The following is a 20,586-nucleotide window of genomic DNA, read 5'->3' as shown; positions in this document are numbered from 1 at the left end:
GTGTAACTTAACCAGAATCTAACACAATATTATGTTATGTAAAGCATTTTAAATAAGTTAGCAAGAACAAGTAATCTGTATTTGCTTTAAAATATATCTTTTTTAAGCAACTGTATAGTAGAGCACAATACATATCCTTGAAGATCAGTAAGAGAGAACTTTATATTTCCAGTTCATGTTATCTGTGAAGTCTTTTGAGATTTGTTGTTGGAATAAGTGGCTAGTTCAGTTTTTTAAGTCAATCCTTGAAGTTTTGTCTGAGGATTTCTTTAAGACAGGAGAGGGACCAGTCCATCTTGTCTGTTGTGGGCATCCCATTGTTATTCTTCACAAGGAAGTGGCTTCTTCAATAGAGTTGAAGAGCCTAGATCCAGTAGATAAGTGTATTCTTATTCTTGCAGGGAAAATTATTTAAGATTTAATTCCATTTTGCTTAAGGAGCTTCACTAATGGCCAGCATTTCTTTAAGTTCCAATGTTTTTGTTGAGTAATTATTGTCAAGTCTCATGCTATGCTGTCCAAACCTGAAAGGAGATTTTTCCCACTATGCTTTACAGATAAGTTCCTTGTCTGTAAAAGAAGGAAATTTGACAATTATAGATGTTTTTGGAAATGAAGCAGAGGGCAAATGGTTGCTTATGGCTCTGCGAGTTCACTCTATACCATATCGACAATCATTCTTGTGTGTTTAACAGTCCAAGTGTCCAAGTAGTTAAAAAAAAAGCAATTATGTTTTCTCCCTCTGTTTTTTCTGGTAAACCAGATTTTATAATGTTACATCCCCTCTCTGTTTCTCCAAGGTCCTCTAATTCATTTATTAACTATGTGTTTTGTTCTAGTAGTTTCTTTCTCCTTTAGTCTTCCTTCTACATCATTAAAAGCATTTTCCATATCCTGGAGTCCATCTCTTTTCAGTGATAATTATTGAAGAGTAGAATTTACTTATTTTGTATCCTTCTTTAGTGAGGAATCAGCATTAGAATCTTTAGAAATATTCATCTCTTCAGCAGTCTGGTAAGTCTCCAAAGTATTTTGACAGGAAGATTTTAGAATAGCTTCACAAAGTTTGACAGGAGTGTATTCGGTGTGTTTATAAGATTTCCAGTGAAGAAATTTTTTCTTTTATGACAATTCTTTTCCTGAGAAAATTTAAAGTTACTGCAGAGCTGTCAAAAAATGCTGCTTTCATTCAGCCATCCAGGCTCGGACGAAGTTGAGATTTTAAATTTTTGCCAACTTTTGCTGCGTGTTTTGCCTGGGAAAGAGACACCATTTTTGGCTTATCCATGGAACAAATTGTCAGTCCCACGGTCAGTCCTTCCAGTCACGAAAGATAAAGTCAAGCAAAAAGCCATTTCTACCACAGCAGGTTAGCAAGTTGACTTGGCCTAAGGTGGGTGACTGTGCTATGGCCATTTGATGTACGTCAGACCATTTTTCTTTTACCCCAGATACCTCTGGTGTAGCAGCTACAGCCACAATAGACTGGAGTTTAGCCACATCCTCTGCAGCTTTTGGGTTCCCCTCAGTGGGCAAGGGAGAGCCACTCTGTTGGTCCTTGGGGAAGGGAGCAAGGAAAGCTTTTTTTCTTCTGTCAGAATGTTCTTCCTAATCCTGGGGAAGCTGCTACTCCCATTTATAACACTGATGGCCACATTTTTTTTGCCAAAAATATGTAAACATATATTTACTCCTCCTCAATTTTCCTTAGACAAGATTAGTTTACTGGGTCTGGCTCAGGGTTTTATTCAGGCTTTTGATCCTTCTTAACTGCTTTCTAGTAAAAGAAAGAAGGATACCTCTTTTCTTGAAGAGATTCAATATTCTGAAAATGGATAGGAAGATAATGGGACAGATACAGGGTTTTCTCTTCAGTTTTGTAATTCAGACTCAAAGGAGAGCTCAGTTTCTCATTCTCCCTTTGGGGGTTCCTTTCTCTTTGAGACTATTTCCAGAATATGCCAGTATTTTCAGTGAGAATACACTAAGGTTTCTCAGTCCCTCATAAAAGTTTGAGCTGTTACAGAAGGAATTTCCCAGACCTTCACCAATTTCTCCATTTCTGTCAGCTTTGGAGGATGTGTGTGACTGCCTGTAATTTTTCCTGATAGCCAACCTGCTGCCCCTAAAAAGGCAGATAGAATGCATAGAGTTACTCAGTCTTACATTTTAATATACACTTTCCCGAACCTGACCCAGCAACTATAGCTTTTAGTAATCATGCTGCTGAACAGTCAGATTATTGTTATCCTACTCTTTCTCATAAGATTGAGAAGGTTATTGATGGGTAGGGAAAAACTGTATATGCTTCTGCAACTTTGATTTTCAGAATTTTAAGTTATCAGGTTCACATGTTAATGTTTATCCTAATTGTGAAGTGTGAGGAATGTTTGGTTTGGCATTTCTTCTTGTGAGGAAAAATCTGCTTTATTTTATTTATTTTTTGTTGTACCAATCACTGCTTTCAGTTTAGTGTGTGTGTGTGACTCGGTTGATACTTCTTCCAGGGCCATGGCCTCAAGTACCTTTGAGGAGGTTTGCCTGGCTGGATTCTCAGAACCACCCAAGAGGATGCAAATAATGAGATTTTAATTTATCCTTTAAATAGAGATTCACATTTTGGTTCATGTGCTGCAGAGGTGATCAAAAAGTGTGATGAAAGGGATACGATCTGATGATGTCTTTTAAATCTGTTACTCAACAGTTGGGTTTCGAGTTAGACTTTGTGTCTGTAGCTCAAGCTCCTCCACTTACACCGATACCATTTAAACTCCTTATTAACTCAGATCTCATTTGCCACTTCCAGGAAATAGATGTGATTTTTTGTAGCGCAAGCTGTTTCGTTCAGATAATTGTTTCAGACTGTATTGATGGTCCTTGTATTCTACAGAATTCTCCCCTGTACTTTAGAAAATAGCTTTAACATTACTATATTTAGATTAGTCCTCTATATTAAGCTTTATTTTTTATTGCTGTTGCTCTTTTCGTAGGTCTTGCTCTTCTGTCCTTCTCCCTTCCCTCTCTCCTATGTTTTTAAGAGCTTGCCATACTATTGTTGATATTCTATTTCTCTTTATGGGAATTTTTTTTTTGTCTTATCATTGCTGGTATTTGTTCTGTCCTTTCTTGTGTCATCTGCACTGTTTGTTTTTTGGTAATCATGTTGGACAAACCATCTGGATTTAAGAAATCCTCTTCTTGTGGGTATAAGATCTCCAACTGAGACGCCCACTTGGAATGTGTCTGGAATCTCAGAGCCAGGCATTTGGATGTGGAGGGCGAGATTTAGGCTGGGTTTTAATCACAGTGTGCTAGTGGAACATAGAAACAGGTTGGTGCTGAAAGGGGTACTGCCTTCTTCCTCTTCGGTGTCTGGAGCTTTCCCATCTGCAAGTAAGCTGGAGAAGAAATCCAAAGGGGAGTCAGTTGAAAAAGTTTGAGAGAAACCTAAGGTGTCGAGGAAGCGCTTTCTCAACCACTTTCCTCATTCGGCTCCAGGGTCAACTCCTCCTATGAAAGTTGCTAAAACTTCATATTTGTCAACTTCCTCAGATCTGACTTTAACGACTTCAGTACCCTCAAATTCTCCAGTCTGTAAAAGTTTTACACTGGAGCAGATACCATCAAGGTTGTACTCGCCCTTAATGCAGGACACACCACTCAGTGCTTCTAGACCCCCATCCACCTCTTTTTCTCCTTCAGGTCTACCAGGAGCCTTTCTGAAGCTGCTATGGGCAGAATAATGAGAAAGTTTCTTCGGACCCAAATTCAGTTGGGAGTTATCCTATCTCTGTCTCCCATTGGACCCGTGAGCTTTGTTCAATCCCAAACAACGTTTGTTACTCCTACTCTGATCTGCCCTTCAGCATTGGAGGTTTCTGACCCAGGATTTCCTAGTTTGTCCATGTCTGATCCTAAGGGTTGGCCTTCATCAACTCCAACACCTTATTTGATCCAGCTGGCTCTGACAATTTTAGAGCCAGATGGATCTCAAGAGTAGCTTCAGCACTGGGTGTGGGGGTAGGAGTTTGCCTCCGAGGTAGATGGAGTCTTTCCTTCCCTCAGAGTTTCAGCCTTAGACAACTCAGTGCCAACCTCTGCTTCAGGGTACAGTCATGGTGATTCCCTAGGTTGACCTGGTCCATTAGCTTCTGTGCCTTCAAAGGTGGTGTTTGGGCACACTCATGGCTTAAACCTTTGATACAGTGGAGAGAGGTCTCTGCATTTCAGGGGTAGGACATCCTTGCCTTCCTATGATTCTCCCACTCCACAGCTGATTGCCTTGGGTTCTGAGCCTGCAAATTATGTTCCATTGGGACAGCTGGTCCATCTAGGCCTTGAGACGTTCCTCATCCAGGACACCACATGCACGTCTGACACTTTTCTGGATTTTCAGGACATCCCTCCTCTAGGGATGATTGCTATATAGGCAGACAGATGATATGTCAGTAGTCTTGTGCATCACCAAGCAGAGGGGAACCCACTGTTATCTTCTTTGTCTGGCGGCTATGGATGTTTGTCAGTGGGTGATCTCTTCCAGCCACTTTCTTCTGGCAATGCACATTCCGAGGAAGTCCAACATTTTAGTAGACAGACAAGCCAGAAATGTTGCAACCTCTTTGATTCTGCCCACAATTTCAAGTGCAACAGTTATTTTCCCAAATACCGTCAAAGGGGGGAATTACTGGGAGACACTATGATTTACTGTTCATCCCCCAATCTCCTTTATGCTTATCCTCTAACTTCCCATTTAAATTTCTGCAGGAAGCATCTTAGTGGAAGGGCAGGGTGATTGCCATTGCCGTCTTCTGGCCCCGATAAGTGTTTCCCTTCCTTTGGCCTCGCATAATATGCCCAACTTGGGTCTTGGAGCTCTGTCCAAATCTTCTGCTTCACCCAGACATTCAAGCCAGCTGCATGGTTTCTCCACATCCTATGATGGCTAGATAATCCAGGCTTTTTTCCCAAGTTGTACACATCCTTACACCCTCCCGAAAGAATTCCAGTAGAAAGGTATACAAAAGCAAATGGAAAAGATTTTTCTGTTTGGGCCAATCAGAGGCACCTGGATCCCTTTTTCAGCTCATATATCAGATAATTTTCTGGCTTCCATTTTTCATAGTGGAGCAAGTTACTCCACAATCAAAGTACAATTTGCTGCAATTTCCAGTTGTCATGTTAGTAAAGACCATTTGTCCTTGGCTTCCCTCAGACTATGCAAAGCTTTTCTCAAAGGTTTGTTTTTCCGTAGTCCATCTGTCAAGAACCCACACCCCCTTGAAACTTGACAGTTCTCCTTCAGACATTGATTCAGGCTCCATTTGGACTAGCAGCCAAAGCTGAGTTGAAATACTTGTCTTGGACCATATGTTCTGTGTGTTTTACTGTTGCAGTCATCACACTTGGGTTGTCTGCCTGCGGATAGCCCTCAGTCGGCCCGAATACCAGAGTCTTGGGATTTCTGCATCAGATGCTGTCACCTCTTCCATGACGTCATGGGTATAAATCATGCAGCTGACACCATTACATCAGCTTTTCTTGCTGTGCGGGAGCCCGAAGCAGAAGCAGTTCGCAAGTGCTGGTCGTCCGCTTCCTGAAATTTTCATTTTTCGAGTTTTAAACCTGAAGTCTTCTAAAGCTAAGTACCCCATTGGGGATCCTTTTTTCTTGCTCTAACCAATGTCAGAAAAAGTTAACAATTGTCTTGCCTGCGGAAAGCAAATACCTCACAGAGATTTTCATTCTTGCTGCGTCACCTGTTTAGGGCCAAACCACGACATACCTCACTGTCAGTTTTGTGCCTTGTTCAACGTCTAAACTATTCATCGTCGGGCTATCTTTTTCGCTAAATTCTTTCACTCTCCATATTCCGAAATGGCTTCGACAAGTCATCCAACTACCAGTCTTCCAAAAAAACATAAGGATAAAGACAGAGACTGACCGCATAGGCCAGTGCTCAGTGAGGTGCCTTCGCAGCCCCTGATACCCGCTTCTACAGATTTGCAGGCCATTCGGAGTTCAGTATGCCACGAGATGCTTCTTCGACTATGGAACCTGTGGATGTCTCTACCTTGGATGGGTCCGGAGCCACTGTGCAGGCTCCAGCTTCTGAGGGTGTATTCCGACCTTCTGATGTTTGCATTAATCATCTTTGTTTTTGACTAAAACTACCGAGTTTCTCAGGCCCAGAATTCACGCTACGCCTAGAAAAGCGACAACTAAAGTGCATGCTCAAGCTCCCATGCCACATAAACAAATATTTAGAATGGCTGACGACCTTATTACTTTAATTATAGGAAGCCAGCCTTCCCCCTTTAAAAGACAAAGAATTGATTTTCCTTCTCATTCTACAGACCATGAGTCCAATGACTCCGACCCCTGTGAATACCAGGACATACCGTTATCTACCTATGAGGACTCAGATGCAGAGGATTCCATTCCCTCTGCCTCACCCCAGAGGACTTTTCTTTCGGTGAAACCTTGCATACCCTGAGAGAACATTTCCGCTGGGAATGCCAGGACTACTCACAGTCCAAAAAGATACTCAGGGAATTTTTAGACTTGCCTCAGCATAGGCCTCTAGCTATACCCCCTGTCCTGGATATTGTAGATGATGTCTTCATGGAATCCAGTCTTACTCCTGATACTTTACCACCAGCTCCTTGAAAGCCTGACAGGTACTACAGAGTCCCTGACTCTCACAAATTTCTCTTTAAAAATCCCACTGCGGATCCAGAGACCATTTCCCAGGGACCTAAAGGTATTAAGGCTACTACAGCCAAAAACCCTACCCCTTCGGACAGGGATTCTAGGGCTTTAGACAGATTGGATAAGAAGGTATATACCTCTGCAACTCTTGCCATCAGGGCTTTAAATTGACAGTTTCACATGTTGAAGTACCAGCAGCATACTATGGAACTAATAAAACAAAACATGTTATTGATTCCCGATTGTGCAGAAAATAAAGACTTACAAGAGTTAATGCATCCGGCAAACCAAGTTGGTAAACATACTTTGCATTGTGGTTTTGATGCCTTAGAAGCATCTTGCAGGGTTGCTGTCACTGGGTCTGTTATGAGAAGGCATGCTTGGCTGAAGGAACAAATCTTGCCAGACCATGTCAAAGCAAAATTACTAGATGCTCCTTTAAACCAAGAATGTTTGTTTGACTCAAAAGCAGAAGACATTTTTAATCATATGGAGGAAAAAGCTAAATCTATGCAAACTGTTAAAGATTTCTTACAGGCACAGCCATCTAGAATCAGTAGGCGTTGGTTTTCAAAAAACTGGGCCTTTCCAGTCCCTCCCAGACCTTCTCAGTCCAAACCGAGGGGCAACAGACCACAAAGACTACAGTCTCAGGGTATGCACAGATGTAAACAATGGAGTGTTCCCTCCTCAAAAAACAGGGAGCGGTAAGCCATCCCCTTATGGAATAAGTTCACAATGACTTGTCCTTCATCCTTCCCAGCCATGCCCAAGTACTTGCACCCCCTAGGAGGAAAACTCATCCTGCATACAAAAAACTGTGAGTATATTATCCAGGACCAATGGGTCTTAAACATTGTATCCCAGGGATACATATTCTACTTCCACTCACTGCCAACCCCAAGCGGATTGCCAGACCTTCCTCCAAACCAGTGGGCAGAGGCCCAAAAGCAAGTACTTTCTCTTCTCAGTATCAGGGCTATTCAACCAGTTCCAACAGAGCAAAGGGACAGGGTTTCTAATCCAGACTGTTCCTGGTGCCCAGAAACGAGAACTCTTGGCCCCTATTCTGGATCTGTCATCTCTCAACTCCTTCCTGGTGGTACCAAAATTCAAAATGCTTACACTCCAGCAGCTGCTTCCTATGCTAGCCAAGGACTCCTGGCTAGTCACCCTAGACTTAAAAGAAGCTTATCTGCACATCCCCATAAGGGAATCTTGCAGGAAATATCTGCGTTTCAGGGCAGGCTCTATGCACTATCAGTTCACTGCCCTTCCCTTTGGCTTATCTACTGCGCGCAGGGTTTTCACAAAGTGCCTGGCTCCAGCCATTGCATACTGCAGGCAGAGAAATATTCAAATTTACCCATTCTTGGATGATCGCCCGATTCAGGCGGACAGTCAGGAATTGCTACTTCAGCACCTGACATTTGTAAAGAGACTCATAACTTCTCTGGGGTATACCATCAACGAAACAAAATCACATCTGGTGCCCAGCTAAAAGATTGTATTCCTGGGAGCAAGCTTGAACACAACTTCCCAGATGGCATTCCTCACTCCAGAAAAGCAGGTTTATTTGACAAATTACTTCAAGCTACTGGCCACCCAAACCCAGCTATCTGCAAGAAAAATACTGCAAGCCTTTAGGGTTCATGGCCTCATGCATTCTACTAATTCCATATGCAAGACTGTATATAAGAAAACTTCAAGTGGTACTTAAAAAGTCTCTGGAAATGTCAACATTCTCAGGACCTGTAAACAGTGATTCCTATCATTCCTTGCCTAAGAGCAGAGTTCCTATGGTGGGCAGAGGCACGCAACCACAACAAGGGACTCCCTTTCACTCAACCCCCTGCCGCCCAAACCCTGACAACAGACTCATCAGACTATGCATGGGGGGGGGGGGTTCACATGGCAAGCAAATGCACTCAAGACAAATGGAGCCCAGGACAAATTCACCTGCATATCAATCAAAAAGAAATGTTAGCTGTACAGAATGCACTGACGGCCTTCAAATACCTTATCCTGCCAGGACAACTCTTGATAGACAGACAACACCACAGTTATGTGGTACATAAACAAGCAGGGGGGAACTCATTCCTTCCCTCTCTGCAGGTTAGCCAAGGCTCTGTGGAACACAGCCTTGAGCTATCAAGTGCACCTGCAAGCTCAATTCCTGCCAGGCAAACAAAATTCACTGGTAGACGACTTAAGCAGAAATCTAATGGGCCCACACGAGTGGAAACTGGAACCCAACACATTCAAACTTGTAATACACAGGTGGGGAACACCAGATGTGGACCTCTTTGCCCCCCCCCCCCCAAAACCATCAACTGAGCAAATTTTGCACCAGAACTCCTCACAGCCAAGCATGGAATGTGCCCTATCCTTCACATGGGAAAACCTCTTAATTTATGCCTTTCCCCTCTGCCCCTCCTTTCAAAAGTACTACTCAAGATCAAACAGGACAGTTTAAGGACAATCCTTATTGCACCAGACTGGCCACGCCAGCACTGGTACGTCTGTGCAGTCTGACAGCAGTGCCACCCTGGCACCTACATCAGACCCCCTCTCTGCTGTCCCAGCAGGAGGGACAGATTTTGAAACCTCAGCTGCAAACCCTGAACCTGGCAGCCTGGCTTATTCCCTGAATACATCACCAGCAACCCTCAGCAAACAGGTGCTGGATGTTATCCTTGAGACCAGGAGGCCTAGTACTAGGAAATCCTAATCAGAAAGTGGAAAAGATACTGTTCTTGGAGCCAGTCTCAAGGAAAGGACATAGCTGTGCCCACTTTACCTCAAATCCTAGATTATCTAGCAGAGCTGCTCCACAAAGGCCTATCCTTCTAATCAATTAAGATACATGCCTCTGCCATCTCAGCTCATTACAATACTGAGCCACCCCTATTCTCTCACCCTCTAATCAAACAGTTCCTGAGAGGAGCTAATAATTTAAGACCCCCAAGGAGAGCTTGCACTCCTGCCTAAGACCTTAACCTTGTACTAGAGAAGCTCACGCTCCCCCTTTTGAGCCTGCCGCTACAGCAGAATTAAAATTCCTCTCTTGGAAAACAGCCTTACTTATAGCCATCACTTTAGCAAGAAGAGTGTCTGAGTTACAGGCCCTTTTGGCTGTGGAACCCTTCATTATCTTCCATGCGGACAGGGTTTCCCTCAGGACTAACCCATCATTTATGCCCAAGGTGGTATCCAGTGTGGCCTTAAACCAATCCATCCATTTACCAACCTTTTTTCCTAATCCTCAGAATAAAGGGGAAAGGATGCTGCACTCCTTGCATGTGCACAGACCGCTCTAGTTCTACCTTGACAGGACTAAACCTTTCAGAAAATCTGACCAGCTGCTAGTCAGCTTTGCTACAGGAGCAGAGGGCAAGGCTATTTTAAAGCAAACCATTTATAAATGGATAGCACACCGCATCCATTTCTGCTACAAACACCATGGAAAACCTACCCCACAGGGGATCAGACCTCATTCCAGTAGGGCTACCTCAACCTCTACAGCATTTCTCAGGGGAGTCCCTACCAGGGACATCCTGGAAGCTGCAACCTGGAGTACTGTACACACCTTCACCAAGCATTACCACTTACCTATCTTTTCTAAATCCAGAGCTGGATTTGCCACAGCAGTCTTACAAGGCCTGCTAGCCAGCCCTAATATTTTCTTGACTGCCTCCACCTTTCCTCAGCTTTGGGAATCAACCCAAGTGTGATGACTGCAACAGTGAAACACGAAGAACATAGTACAATTGTGTACACTTACCATAAATGTAGATGTTTGAGTGTATTCACTGTTGCAGTCCTGGTTACCCTCCCTCCAGCCCCCTGTCTTTTCTATACTTTCTACCTATCCTCTTTTTTGGCCATATCTTATGGCAATGGTATTTACTTTCTACTGGAGGTGTTCCACACCATGTGATTGCTTCCTATTTTGGAGGCTCCTGACATCTGGGGCAAGAAAAACTGATGTAGTGGCGTCGGCTGCATGTTTTATACCCTTGACGACCTGACGTCATGGAAGAGGCGACATCATCCAAAGCAGAAATCCCAGGACTCTGGTATTCGGGCCGACTGAGGGCTACCTGCAGGCAAATAACCCAAGTGTGATGACTGCAACAGTGAGTACACTCGAACATCTACATTTATGATAAGTGTACACAACTGTACTTTCTTTAGTCACCGTTACATCCACCAGGTCAGTATCTGAACTCCAGGCATTGTGTTGCAAGCTACCGCCTTATTTTTTTTTTATAAGGACAGGTTTCCCCTTCGTACTAATCCTTCCTTTCTCCCAAAAGTTGCATCCAACTTTGCCCTTAACCAATCCATTCGTCTACCATTTCTATTTCCAAGTTTTCTCATAAGGGAGAATATATGCTTGATTCGTTAGATGTCCATAGACAGTTAAGAAGATTCTATCTGCACAGAACAAAGAATTTCAGGAAATCTATCAGTTATTTCCTTTTCAAAGCCTCATTTGAGAGTGTATATATATGTCAAAATTCACTTAGCTAGGTTGGTCATTGATTATATTTCTCATGTTTACAAGTAAAAAGGTTTGACTTTACCAAGACCACCACAAGCTCATTCCACAAGTTCAGTTTCCACCTCTTCTACCTTCTTAAGAACTTCTGTAAATTATATTTTTGCTGTAGCTACTTGGTCCAGTGCTGATACTTTCATTGCAAGTTGGACATTTTACCTGGAGAAAGAGCTGAATTTGGCTCCTCTGTACTCCGAAATATCCACCCTTGATACCACACTGGGGTTTTTACTAGCCGGGGACTCTATCTTGGTGGCTGAAAATGGATGAAAAAGGCAACAGAGGATACAAAGGTTATATACTCACAATGATGCATCTTGTGTTGTCTGTTTTCATCCTTCCTTAAACTCCCTCCCTCCAATCCCCACTTCCTTCATGGAGGATGCTATTATATTTTCCTGGTGTAACCTGGATGTATCCCTTTTGGATTTTTTCCTACCTGCGCTCCAGATACCTTTAATTTCATGTTCCTATCTCTATTTTACATGTGTAAGGGGGTAAACTCAGCCTGAAGTAATAAGGGTTTAGATGGGATTAAGGATAAGGGGAGGAGCTTGAGCTATGGATTCAGTCTGAAAAGTGGCCGAAGTTGGATCAAAGTTCTGATCTGAAACCCAGTAGCTATGGAAGGACAAAAACAGAAAGCACACATGCAGCGTTATGGTGAGTACATAACCTTTTTTTTTTCTTCTAATGAGTTTTCTATGGGAATTTGTAACCCTTCATCCAGTTTTGGCAAAATGACAACGGTGTACCAAAATCAAGTCACCCCCCCCCCCCCCCCCCCCCCCCAGTCCAACAAGTCAGTCTGACTATTTAAGGAACGTTGTTCCCTCCTCTCACCCTGGCAGTCCCTTTTCCTTTCCAAAAAAGTCTACTTTTTCTTTGGCAACAGATAGTTTCAGCCAAATGGGTTCAGGAAGTCATTTGTCAAGTTTATAGATGGCAGTGATGGGAAATTCCTCTTTGCCAGGGGTTATTCGTCATCCACCCTGTGTGTTCACCAAATGCACAGAAGTTGTTCCAGGTCTTTCCACACCTGGATGATTGGCTCTTTACACCGACTTCAAAGGCATCATTGATCCAGTCAAGACTTCTTGCTCCATCTGTTCCTGTCCTTTGACATTATAGTTAGTTTCAACAAGTCTAATCTTGAACCTGTTGTAGCCCTAAAATTTATAATTGCCATTTTGGACACCTCTAGTCAGATTGCCAGACTTCCTCCAATGAGATTGCTATCCTAATGACGTCAAGCTAATCAAGTGTTGCTATGTCAGAGGATTCTTCACTTTCTCGGTCAGTTGGCTGCTGCAGTCTTGTTCCTGTAGCCAGGTTCTTCATGAGGGTTCTCCAGTGGACTGTTTCAGTTCGGTGGACTATCACAACTCACCCATTGAATTTTCCTGCGTGTCTCACTGACATTTGTCATCATTACAACTCTTGCTACTGACATCAGATATTGTCTTTGTAGGATGACTGTTTGTTTTTTCAGCCCATGTCCATGGTGACTCTGGACATTTCCCTCCTGGGGTGGGGAGGGCATTATGGAAGGAAAAACTGTCCAAAGTACCTGTTCCCAGTCAGAGTCCCATCTAAACCTTAATGTATTTAGAGATGAAAGCAATCATCCTAGCATTGCAGGCTTTTCAGGATTGCATCCACAGAGGTGTGATTGCTATCCATGGCAGTAGTTTAGTTCACAAAACAAGCAAGGGGGAACCTAATCCTATGTCCTGTGTTGAGAGGCTGTGTGTGTTTGTGAGGGGGTGATGTCCTTGCAACGTTTTCTGATAGCAATACATATCTCAGGGAGATCCAGCATGCTAGTGGACAATCTGAGCAAGAGAATTCTGGTCCCTCAGTCCTTCAGTGACTGCACACATTTTCAACCACTGGGGTCAGGTGTGCTGCAATCTGTATGTGACCCCCCCCCCCCCGCCAAAAACACCAACTTCACCATATTTTTTTTTTTGCCCTGATTCCCCCCCCCCCCCCAAGGGACAATTACCGAGGAATGCTCTTCTGCATGCTTGGCCGTCTGGGTCTCCTGTACTCCTGTCCTCCAAAGCCCTTGATAGTAAAGTTCATGCAGAATGCAGCCCGTTGCAGAGTGACAATAATCCTCATAGCCACCTTCTGGCCAAGGAAAGACTGTTCCCCCTTCCTTTGGTCTCACTTGTTTACATCTTATTTCAGGCCAGCATCACCAGAGTCTGAAATCCCGAAGGCTAACTGCTTGGTTCTTTTTTTCCACTAATAGCCAAAGATCCCAAGCTTTCTAAGAGAGGTGTGCGTATCTTTGTCATCATCATCTTCTTCTCATCATGAGCCTTCTTCCAGAAAGGTTCATGGTGGGAAGAGGAAAAAGTATATCTGGGCCTTTTTTAAGGGCTTAGATCCCTTTTCTGTTTCTTTAAATGAAATATTAGATTTCATAGCTGGTCTTTTTCAGTGTGTGGTCAGTTAACGTCCATTTTATATTTCCAAACTGGTTAAGACTATATGCTAATCACTTCTATGAAGTTGTCCACGAATTTTATGAAGAGTGCCTTTCTGCTCAGACCTCCAGTAAGAGATCTGATTCCTTCTTGGGGATTTGCCTCCTGTTCTCCAAGCCTGGACAAGGTCCCCTTTCAAAAAAGAACCTTTCATCGAAAACATTCTTCTTAGCGGCAGTCACTTCAGCCTGAAGAGTTTCTGAACTTCCAGCTTTGTACTGTATCCCACCCTGTCTAATTTTTTCATATAGGCAGAGTTTTTTTGCAAACAAATCCTTTTTTTGCCTAAAAAGCAAGTCTTTTCCCTGCTCTCTGTGATGGCAATAGAGCACTTTCCTGCAGAACAGATAGGCCAAGGTTTCTACTCCAGACTTTTCTTGGTACCCAGAAAAGAGGGTACCTGACGCCCCATCCTCGATCTATCCATTCTAAATACCTTCCCTCCAGCAACTACTACCTGTGTTCTCCAAGAATGCTTGGCTAGCCACCCTAGACCTAAAAGAGGCCTACCTCCACATCCCAATCAGGGAATCATGTAGGAAATATCGGGCAGGAACTCTGCACTTTCAGTTCTCTGCACTTCCCTTTGGCTTATGTACTGCTCCCAGAGTTTTCACCAAATGTCTGTCTCTCGCCATTGATTTTTGCAGGCAAAGAAATATACAAGTTTACCCATACTTAGATGACTGCCTGATTCAGGCAGACGGTCAGGAAAAGCTGCTCAAACACCTGGCCTTTGTAAAGTCCCTACTGACCTCCCTAGGGTACACTATCAACAAAAAGAAATCCAAACTAGTGCCGACCCAAAAGATTATATTCCTGGGAGCAAACCTGGACACAGCATCCCAGATGACTTTCCTTACACCAGAAAAGCAAACTAAACTGACAGCCTACTTCTCTCAACTAGCCACCAGACCCCAGTTATCCGCAAGGAAAATCCTACAAGTTCTAGGATTCATGGCATCTTGCATTCTACTCATTCCATATACCAGACTGCATATGAGGAAACTTCAGTGGTACCTAAAAAGCCTTTGGTGTCAACACTCTCAAGACCTGGAAACTTTTTTACCAATGATACTTTGCCTAAGGAAAGATTTTCTGTGGTGGGCAGCAGCATGCTTCCACAACAAGGAACTACCTTTCTCACCACCCACAGCCAACCAGACCCTCACCACAGAAGCAACAGACAGTGCCTGGGGTGCACACCTGGTCGGCAGGTGAATACAGGGCCAATGGAGCCCACAGCAAATACATCCGCACGTCAACCAAAAAGAGATGTTAGCTGTCCAGCACGCATTGACAGCTTTCAGGCCCCTTCTCTCCCCATGGACTCCCCTGATCAAAACAGACAACACCACTGTGATGTGGTATATTGACAAGCAGGGAGGGACTCCTACCCTCTATGCAGGCTCGCCATGACCCTTTGGCACACAGCCTCAGCCATGCGACTACACCTGTTAGCACAATTCCTGCCAGGCTCTCTAAACTCTCTGGCAGACCACTTAAGCAGAAATCTTCCGGACCCACACGAGTGGCAGCTAGACCAAAGAACTCAGAAATGGGGCACCCTGAAGGTTGACCTCTTTGCTTCCTACTCCAACCATCAGCTCAGCAGGTTCTGTACCAGGGAGCCTCACTGCAGGGCCTGGAAAGTGGATGCCCTATTGTTCCCCTGGGTCAACCTCTTGGTCTATGCATTTCCACCGCTACCTCTCATTACCAGGGTACTGCTCAAAATAAGGGAGGAAAACTAAGGACAATTCTGATTGCTCCAGACTGGCCTTGCCAGCACTGGTACCCACTGCTGCACAGCCTGTCCCCACTGCCACCATGGCATCTCCCTCAGACCCCAACCCTTCTGACCCAGAGGGAAGGAGAATTCATGCATCCCCAAGTGCAGACCCTCAGTTTGGCAGCCTGGCTTATTCTCTGACCACTGATCAATCTGCCAATCTCAGTAAACAGGTTCTAGATGTTATACATGAGGCAAGATGCCCTAGCACTGGAAAGTCTTATGCTGACAAATTGAAAAAGGTTCTGCACCTGGATTCAGGCTAAGGGAGCTGATACAGCACAGCCCTCCCTACCTCTCATCCTGGATTACCTAGCTGACCTGCTTCACAGTGGTCTCTCCTTTTCCTCTATTAAAATTCATGCCTCTGCTATCTCTGCTCATTTCAACACTGAGCACCATCTTTTCTCACACCCTCTCATCAAACAGTTCCTAAGAGGGACTAGCAACTTTTGGCCAACCAGAAGAGCACCTACCTTAGCTTGGCCCCCTTTTGAACCAGCATCTTCAGCAGAGTTAAAGTTTCTGTCCTGGAAGACAGCCTTGCTTCTGGCCATCACTTCAGCCAGAAGAGTATCCGAGCTACAAGCACTCATGGCTGTAGAGCCCTTCATCATCTTCCATGCTGACAGGGTGTCCCTTAGGACTTACCCATCCTTTATGCCCAAAGTGGTGTCCATTGTGGCTCTCAACCAATCCATTCATCTGCCCATCTTTTTCCCTAATCCACAAAACAAGGGGGAAAGGATCCTGCACTCTCTAGATGTGCACAGACAGCTAAGATTCTACCTAGACATGACTAAATCATTCGGAAAGACTGATCAATTGCTAGTCAGCTTTGCTGCAGGGGCACAGGGCAAAGCCATATCCAAGTGGATAGCACACTGCATCCTTTTCTGTTACAAGCAGCATGGGACACCTCCCCCTAAGGGGGTCAGGACTCACTCTACCAGAGCAGTGTCCACCTCTGCAGCTTTCCTCAGAGGAGTCCCCACCCAGGGACATCCACGCATGCCAAGCATTACCACCTGCCTGTCTTCTCCAAATCCAGGGCAGGCTTTGCCACTGCAGTATTGCAGGGCATCCTAGCCAGCCCCTAGTCTTCCTGACTGCCTTCACCCTTTTCCTCAGCTTTAGGAATCAACTCAAATGTGATGACTGCAACAGTGAAACACTAAGAACATAGTACAGTTGTGTACACTTACCATAAATGTAGATGCTCGTGTTTTCACTGTTGCAGTCCTGGTTTCCCTCCCTCCATCCCCCTTTTCTTCTCTCTTGCTCTCTCTCTTTACAAGGAACTTTTTGGTATTTACTTTCTATTGGTGGGGTTTTCCACCATATCCTGGCTCCCACTTGGGGGCTCCTGACAGGGCAAGAAAAACTGATGTAATGGTGTCGGCTGCCTTACTTTATACTACTGTCGACCTGACATCAGTCCTGAAGCGACAGCAACCGACGCAGAAATACTAAGCCTCTGGTATTAGGGCCGGCCGAGGGCTACCCTGGCAGGGATAACCCAAATGTGATGACTGCAGCAGTGAATGCACACAAACATCTACATTTATGGTAAGTGTACACAACTGTACTTTCATGAAGTTGTCAAGTTGCCAATTGAGGTTCTCTTTGGACAGGACCAGCTGCATTAGGAAATCGATCAGCTTTTTTTGTCCTCCTGTAAAGCTAAGTTGGGGAAATCAGTGTCCAAGGCAACCTTGTCAAGATGGCTTTTTGAATGTATGCCCTTTGTTTATGCTATGAAAGGTGTATCTTTACTTAAACCAAAAGCCCACTCTGTTAGGCAGTTTCTATTTCAGTTGCCTTCTTTGGTAGTGCTTCTGTAGATATTTGTGCAGTAGATACCTGGTCTAACATTCATTTCTTTGTGTTTTATTGTTAGACATTCAGTCCAGATGTAGAACATCTTTTGGCTTTTCCATTTTATGGGGTATTCCCTCTTGATACCACCTAGTTGTGTGGCTGGAGACTCTGTCCCACAGGTTGAGGTAAAAGGAAAAGACATAATCGGTTACAAAATTTATGTCCTTAATATAATGCTAAATCAATGTTGTCTTATGCCATCCATCTCAAACATCCCTTCCAAATTGTCACTGGTATTTGTTGCTCTTGGTGGACCTTGTGGGCCAGTCTGAAGTATGTTGTTGAAACCAGAAAAGGAATGTATTCCTCAGTCCTTTTTTAGAGGGACTGTATGTGTTTAAATTAGGCATGGTAGGGCAAACTCAATCTGAGGAGCTTCAGATGGGCAATGTATTATGGAAGAGGTGGTGGAGTTTCGGAACTTAAGATTCTGAAGTCCAGGCCTCAGATCTGATTGAATCTGATAAAACTACAGGTTGAAACAGATGGACAAAGACAGCATGGATGTAGCTTTATGGCAAGTACATAACTTTCATTTTCACATCAATTTCAGATTCATATCTTGAGAGCTCTATCATGTTCCCCCTTCGTATGATCCAAGGAAGTATGTTTCAAGTCATTCACCCACCTGCTCAATGATCATGTAGTATGTGTATATGGGGTGAAGGAACTTGAGGTCCTAAGTGACACTGCAGATCCTGGCATCTGAGAGGCAGCTAATTACTCTGACTTTGATTGGCCTGGCAAGTGGTGCATCTCTGTGTCTAACAATGGAGTCTTTTATTACTGTTACCAGATCCACTGTCTTACTGCCTTAGCTGGGTGACCCCTTTTTGTAACCGCACTTTCTGTACAATCTGTGTATGCTGTTTGCCTGTTGGTGAGTGTTTTGTATGCCAAAACCTAATTTAAGAAGTTGTGGTTTATGCAGGGACTTTTCTGTTTTCATAGCATTTTTTCTATCTTCTTACTTCTATTTACAGTGTAAATGAAGTTAATGTTTTTTTTTTGTTTCTATAGGAAAATTCGTAAGCTGCTTTCCTCTTCAGAAACAAAACGTGCTGCAAGACGCCCTTACAGGCCCATTGCCGTTACTAAGACTGCTTCTGGACAGTTTGCACGACAGCCAGTGAATGATGAACCAATAGTTATTGAGGACTAAAAGAAACAAACTCAGTGACATCTGTTTATCCCTTCTCTAAACCATGCTTCCTTGGTTGAAGAACCATTGCCAAATAAGTTTTGACATTTTCATTGTCAGTTTAATCAGCAAAAAAGAACATTTGTATAAAGCTGTCCTCATCTTTTAAGAAGGAACCAGCTGTTTGGCATCAGTGGCAAAAAAAACTTTCTTACGGAACCCTTTCCATTTTCATAGCTTGGAAAGTATTATTCTCCCCTGTTTGTGAGCAGGTGGGAAAAAGCCAGTTTAAATTATTGCGAACATAAAGTGACAACTTTCTTATTAGCCTTTGTTTACTTTTCAGTTTATAATAGAATTAAGGCAGAGTGAGTGTGTGTTTGTATATAATTATATGTGTGTGTGTCTGTCTCTGTGTGTGTGAGAGAGAGAGAGAGAGAGAGAGAGAGAAACAAAATGCAAAATTGCACACACTGTACTAATTCAACATCTTGGGTGTAATGTATGCAATTTTTTTTTTTTGTGCAGCGTACTATAAGCCTGATGGATCATCAAAGGCTAGAAGTTGTTTGTATTGCCCATTCACCCTCCAGAGCCTAGTTAATGTTTAATGTACAGTCATGTTACATTTTGGAGGATTTCTGAAATTCCAGCCCTAGGAACAACTAGTTATGCTTGCTAATGAAGTTTGCCCAGAAAGCTGCCCTGGAGTATATGGCATTTATTATTTTCAAGAAATGTGGAATGGTGTTTACACACTGGTTTAATGGTGTGGTGGTGTGGTAGTGTGTGACAGTGCTCAGCAGGAACAATATGAGAGAGGATTTTTTTCTCCAATTAAGCAGTCTGAATAACTTGCTTTATGTAGATTTTTGTCTTCTGCATTATTTTTTTATTTTTATTTTTGCATCAAGATCTCCATTTTCTGCAATATATATTGTAATGTGTTGTGCTGTGGCTACATTTCAGTTTATTTTATTTGAAATTATTTTACTGATGATGTGTGTTGGTCCTAGAAACTGAAGAAATGTTGCCTTACTTTGAAGGGCCTGTAAATTTATATTTTGTTTGTATTTGGTAAAAAAGAAACTGTTAAAAGGGTATAGCACTGGTCACATTGCATTGTTTTCTTTTTCTTGCAGCATCTGTTGGTCTTTAACTTCATGGTGTTTTTTTGTGCATTTGTATGTGTCTGGGAGGGAGGGGATACACAGTAGCTTAGGGGGAAAAACAGACTATGTTTTCCTTAGTTTGTGCACTAATTATTCATAACAGTTTTTTTTTTATTTTTTTATCTTTGTTTTATTTTTTTATATCAAAAAAGCATGGTGACAAGGTTCTTTGTTCTCTTCATAACAACTAAAAGGAAGCATAGATAGAAGGCAGAAAACAAAATCAGGTGAAAGGGCCCTAGATGTCTTAAAAGCTTTAATCATAAAAGTAAATTGTGGAAAAGGAGACATTCAGTAGAGAATAGAAAGAGAGAAGGGTAGGAGTCGCAATACATCAGTCAAGGGCACAACTAAAGTGAAACAGATTCTTAAATCCCCAAAAAAACTTGTGGGTATCTCTGTGCTTGTGTTTGTTACAATAACTTTTCTACCTGTTATGCCCAGAAAACTATTCTCAACTGTGAGGAAAATCTATATCATAGGAAACCCAGTAAGTAAGGTTTCTTGAGTGTATGTGCCTCCTTTCCACATTACCTTTCTCAAACCGTCGCTGTTCCAAGCCTCAGAAGGCAAGTAGAAATAGTTTGAATGTTAACCTGTAGTGACCCCACTGAATTGTTTAGGAGGAACTGAAAAGTCACAACAGATTAAACATGCTGTCAGGTAACTGTACCTTTTCTTTCTGTATGTTTGTTTATGCTAAGGATTACTCTGCAGTGGCATTCCTAGTATTTGGGATTTAAGTGATGTCCCCATAGTGGAGCTGGTCTTCTCTGCATGTTGAGGCCATTGCTAAGATGCTTGATGGAAAAGGGAGAGCGGCTTGCTAC

The 20,586-nt window shown here is 43.2% G+C and overlaps 1 protein-coding gene across 5 annotated transcripts in view; it reads left to right on the top strand.

The window, feature by feature from the left end:
* The window catches only part of MTA1 (metastasis associated 1), a 3,368,231-nt gene extending 3,348,532 nt beyond the window's left edge, over nt 1-19,699 (top strand). For 3 of the 5 annotated variants that reach the window (XM_044074165.1, XM_044074166.1, XM_044074164.1), the window contains one exon: nt 18,464-19,699. In XM_044074165.1, coding sequence (XP_043930100.1) covers nt 18,464-18,605 — 142 coding nt within the window. In that variant the 3' untranslated portion in view covers nt 18,606-19,699. The remainder of the gene's footprint in view (nt 1-18,463) is intronic. The other 2 variants (XM_044074168.1, XM_044074169.1) reach the window with 1 other exon arrangement.
* Nucleotides 19,700-20,586: the final 887 nt, after the last annotated feature.

This window comes from Protopterus annectens, chromosome 6.part0 (assembly GCF_019279795.1).
Source record: "Protopterus annectens isolate FY-2018-M chromosome 6.part0, PAN1.0, whole genome shotgun sequence".
Lineage (NCBI taxonomy): Eukaryota > Metazoa > Chordata > Ceratodontiformes > Protopteridae > Protopterus > Protopterus annectens.
The sequence above is the reverse complement of the archived record's forward strand: the minus strand, read 5'-3'. Positions and strand labels throughout refer to the sequence as shown.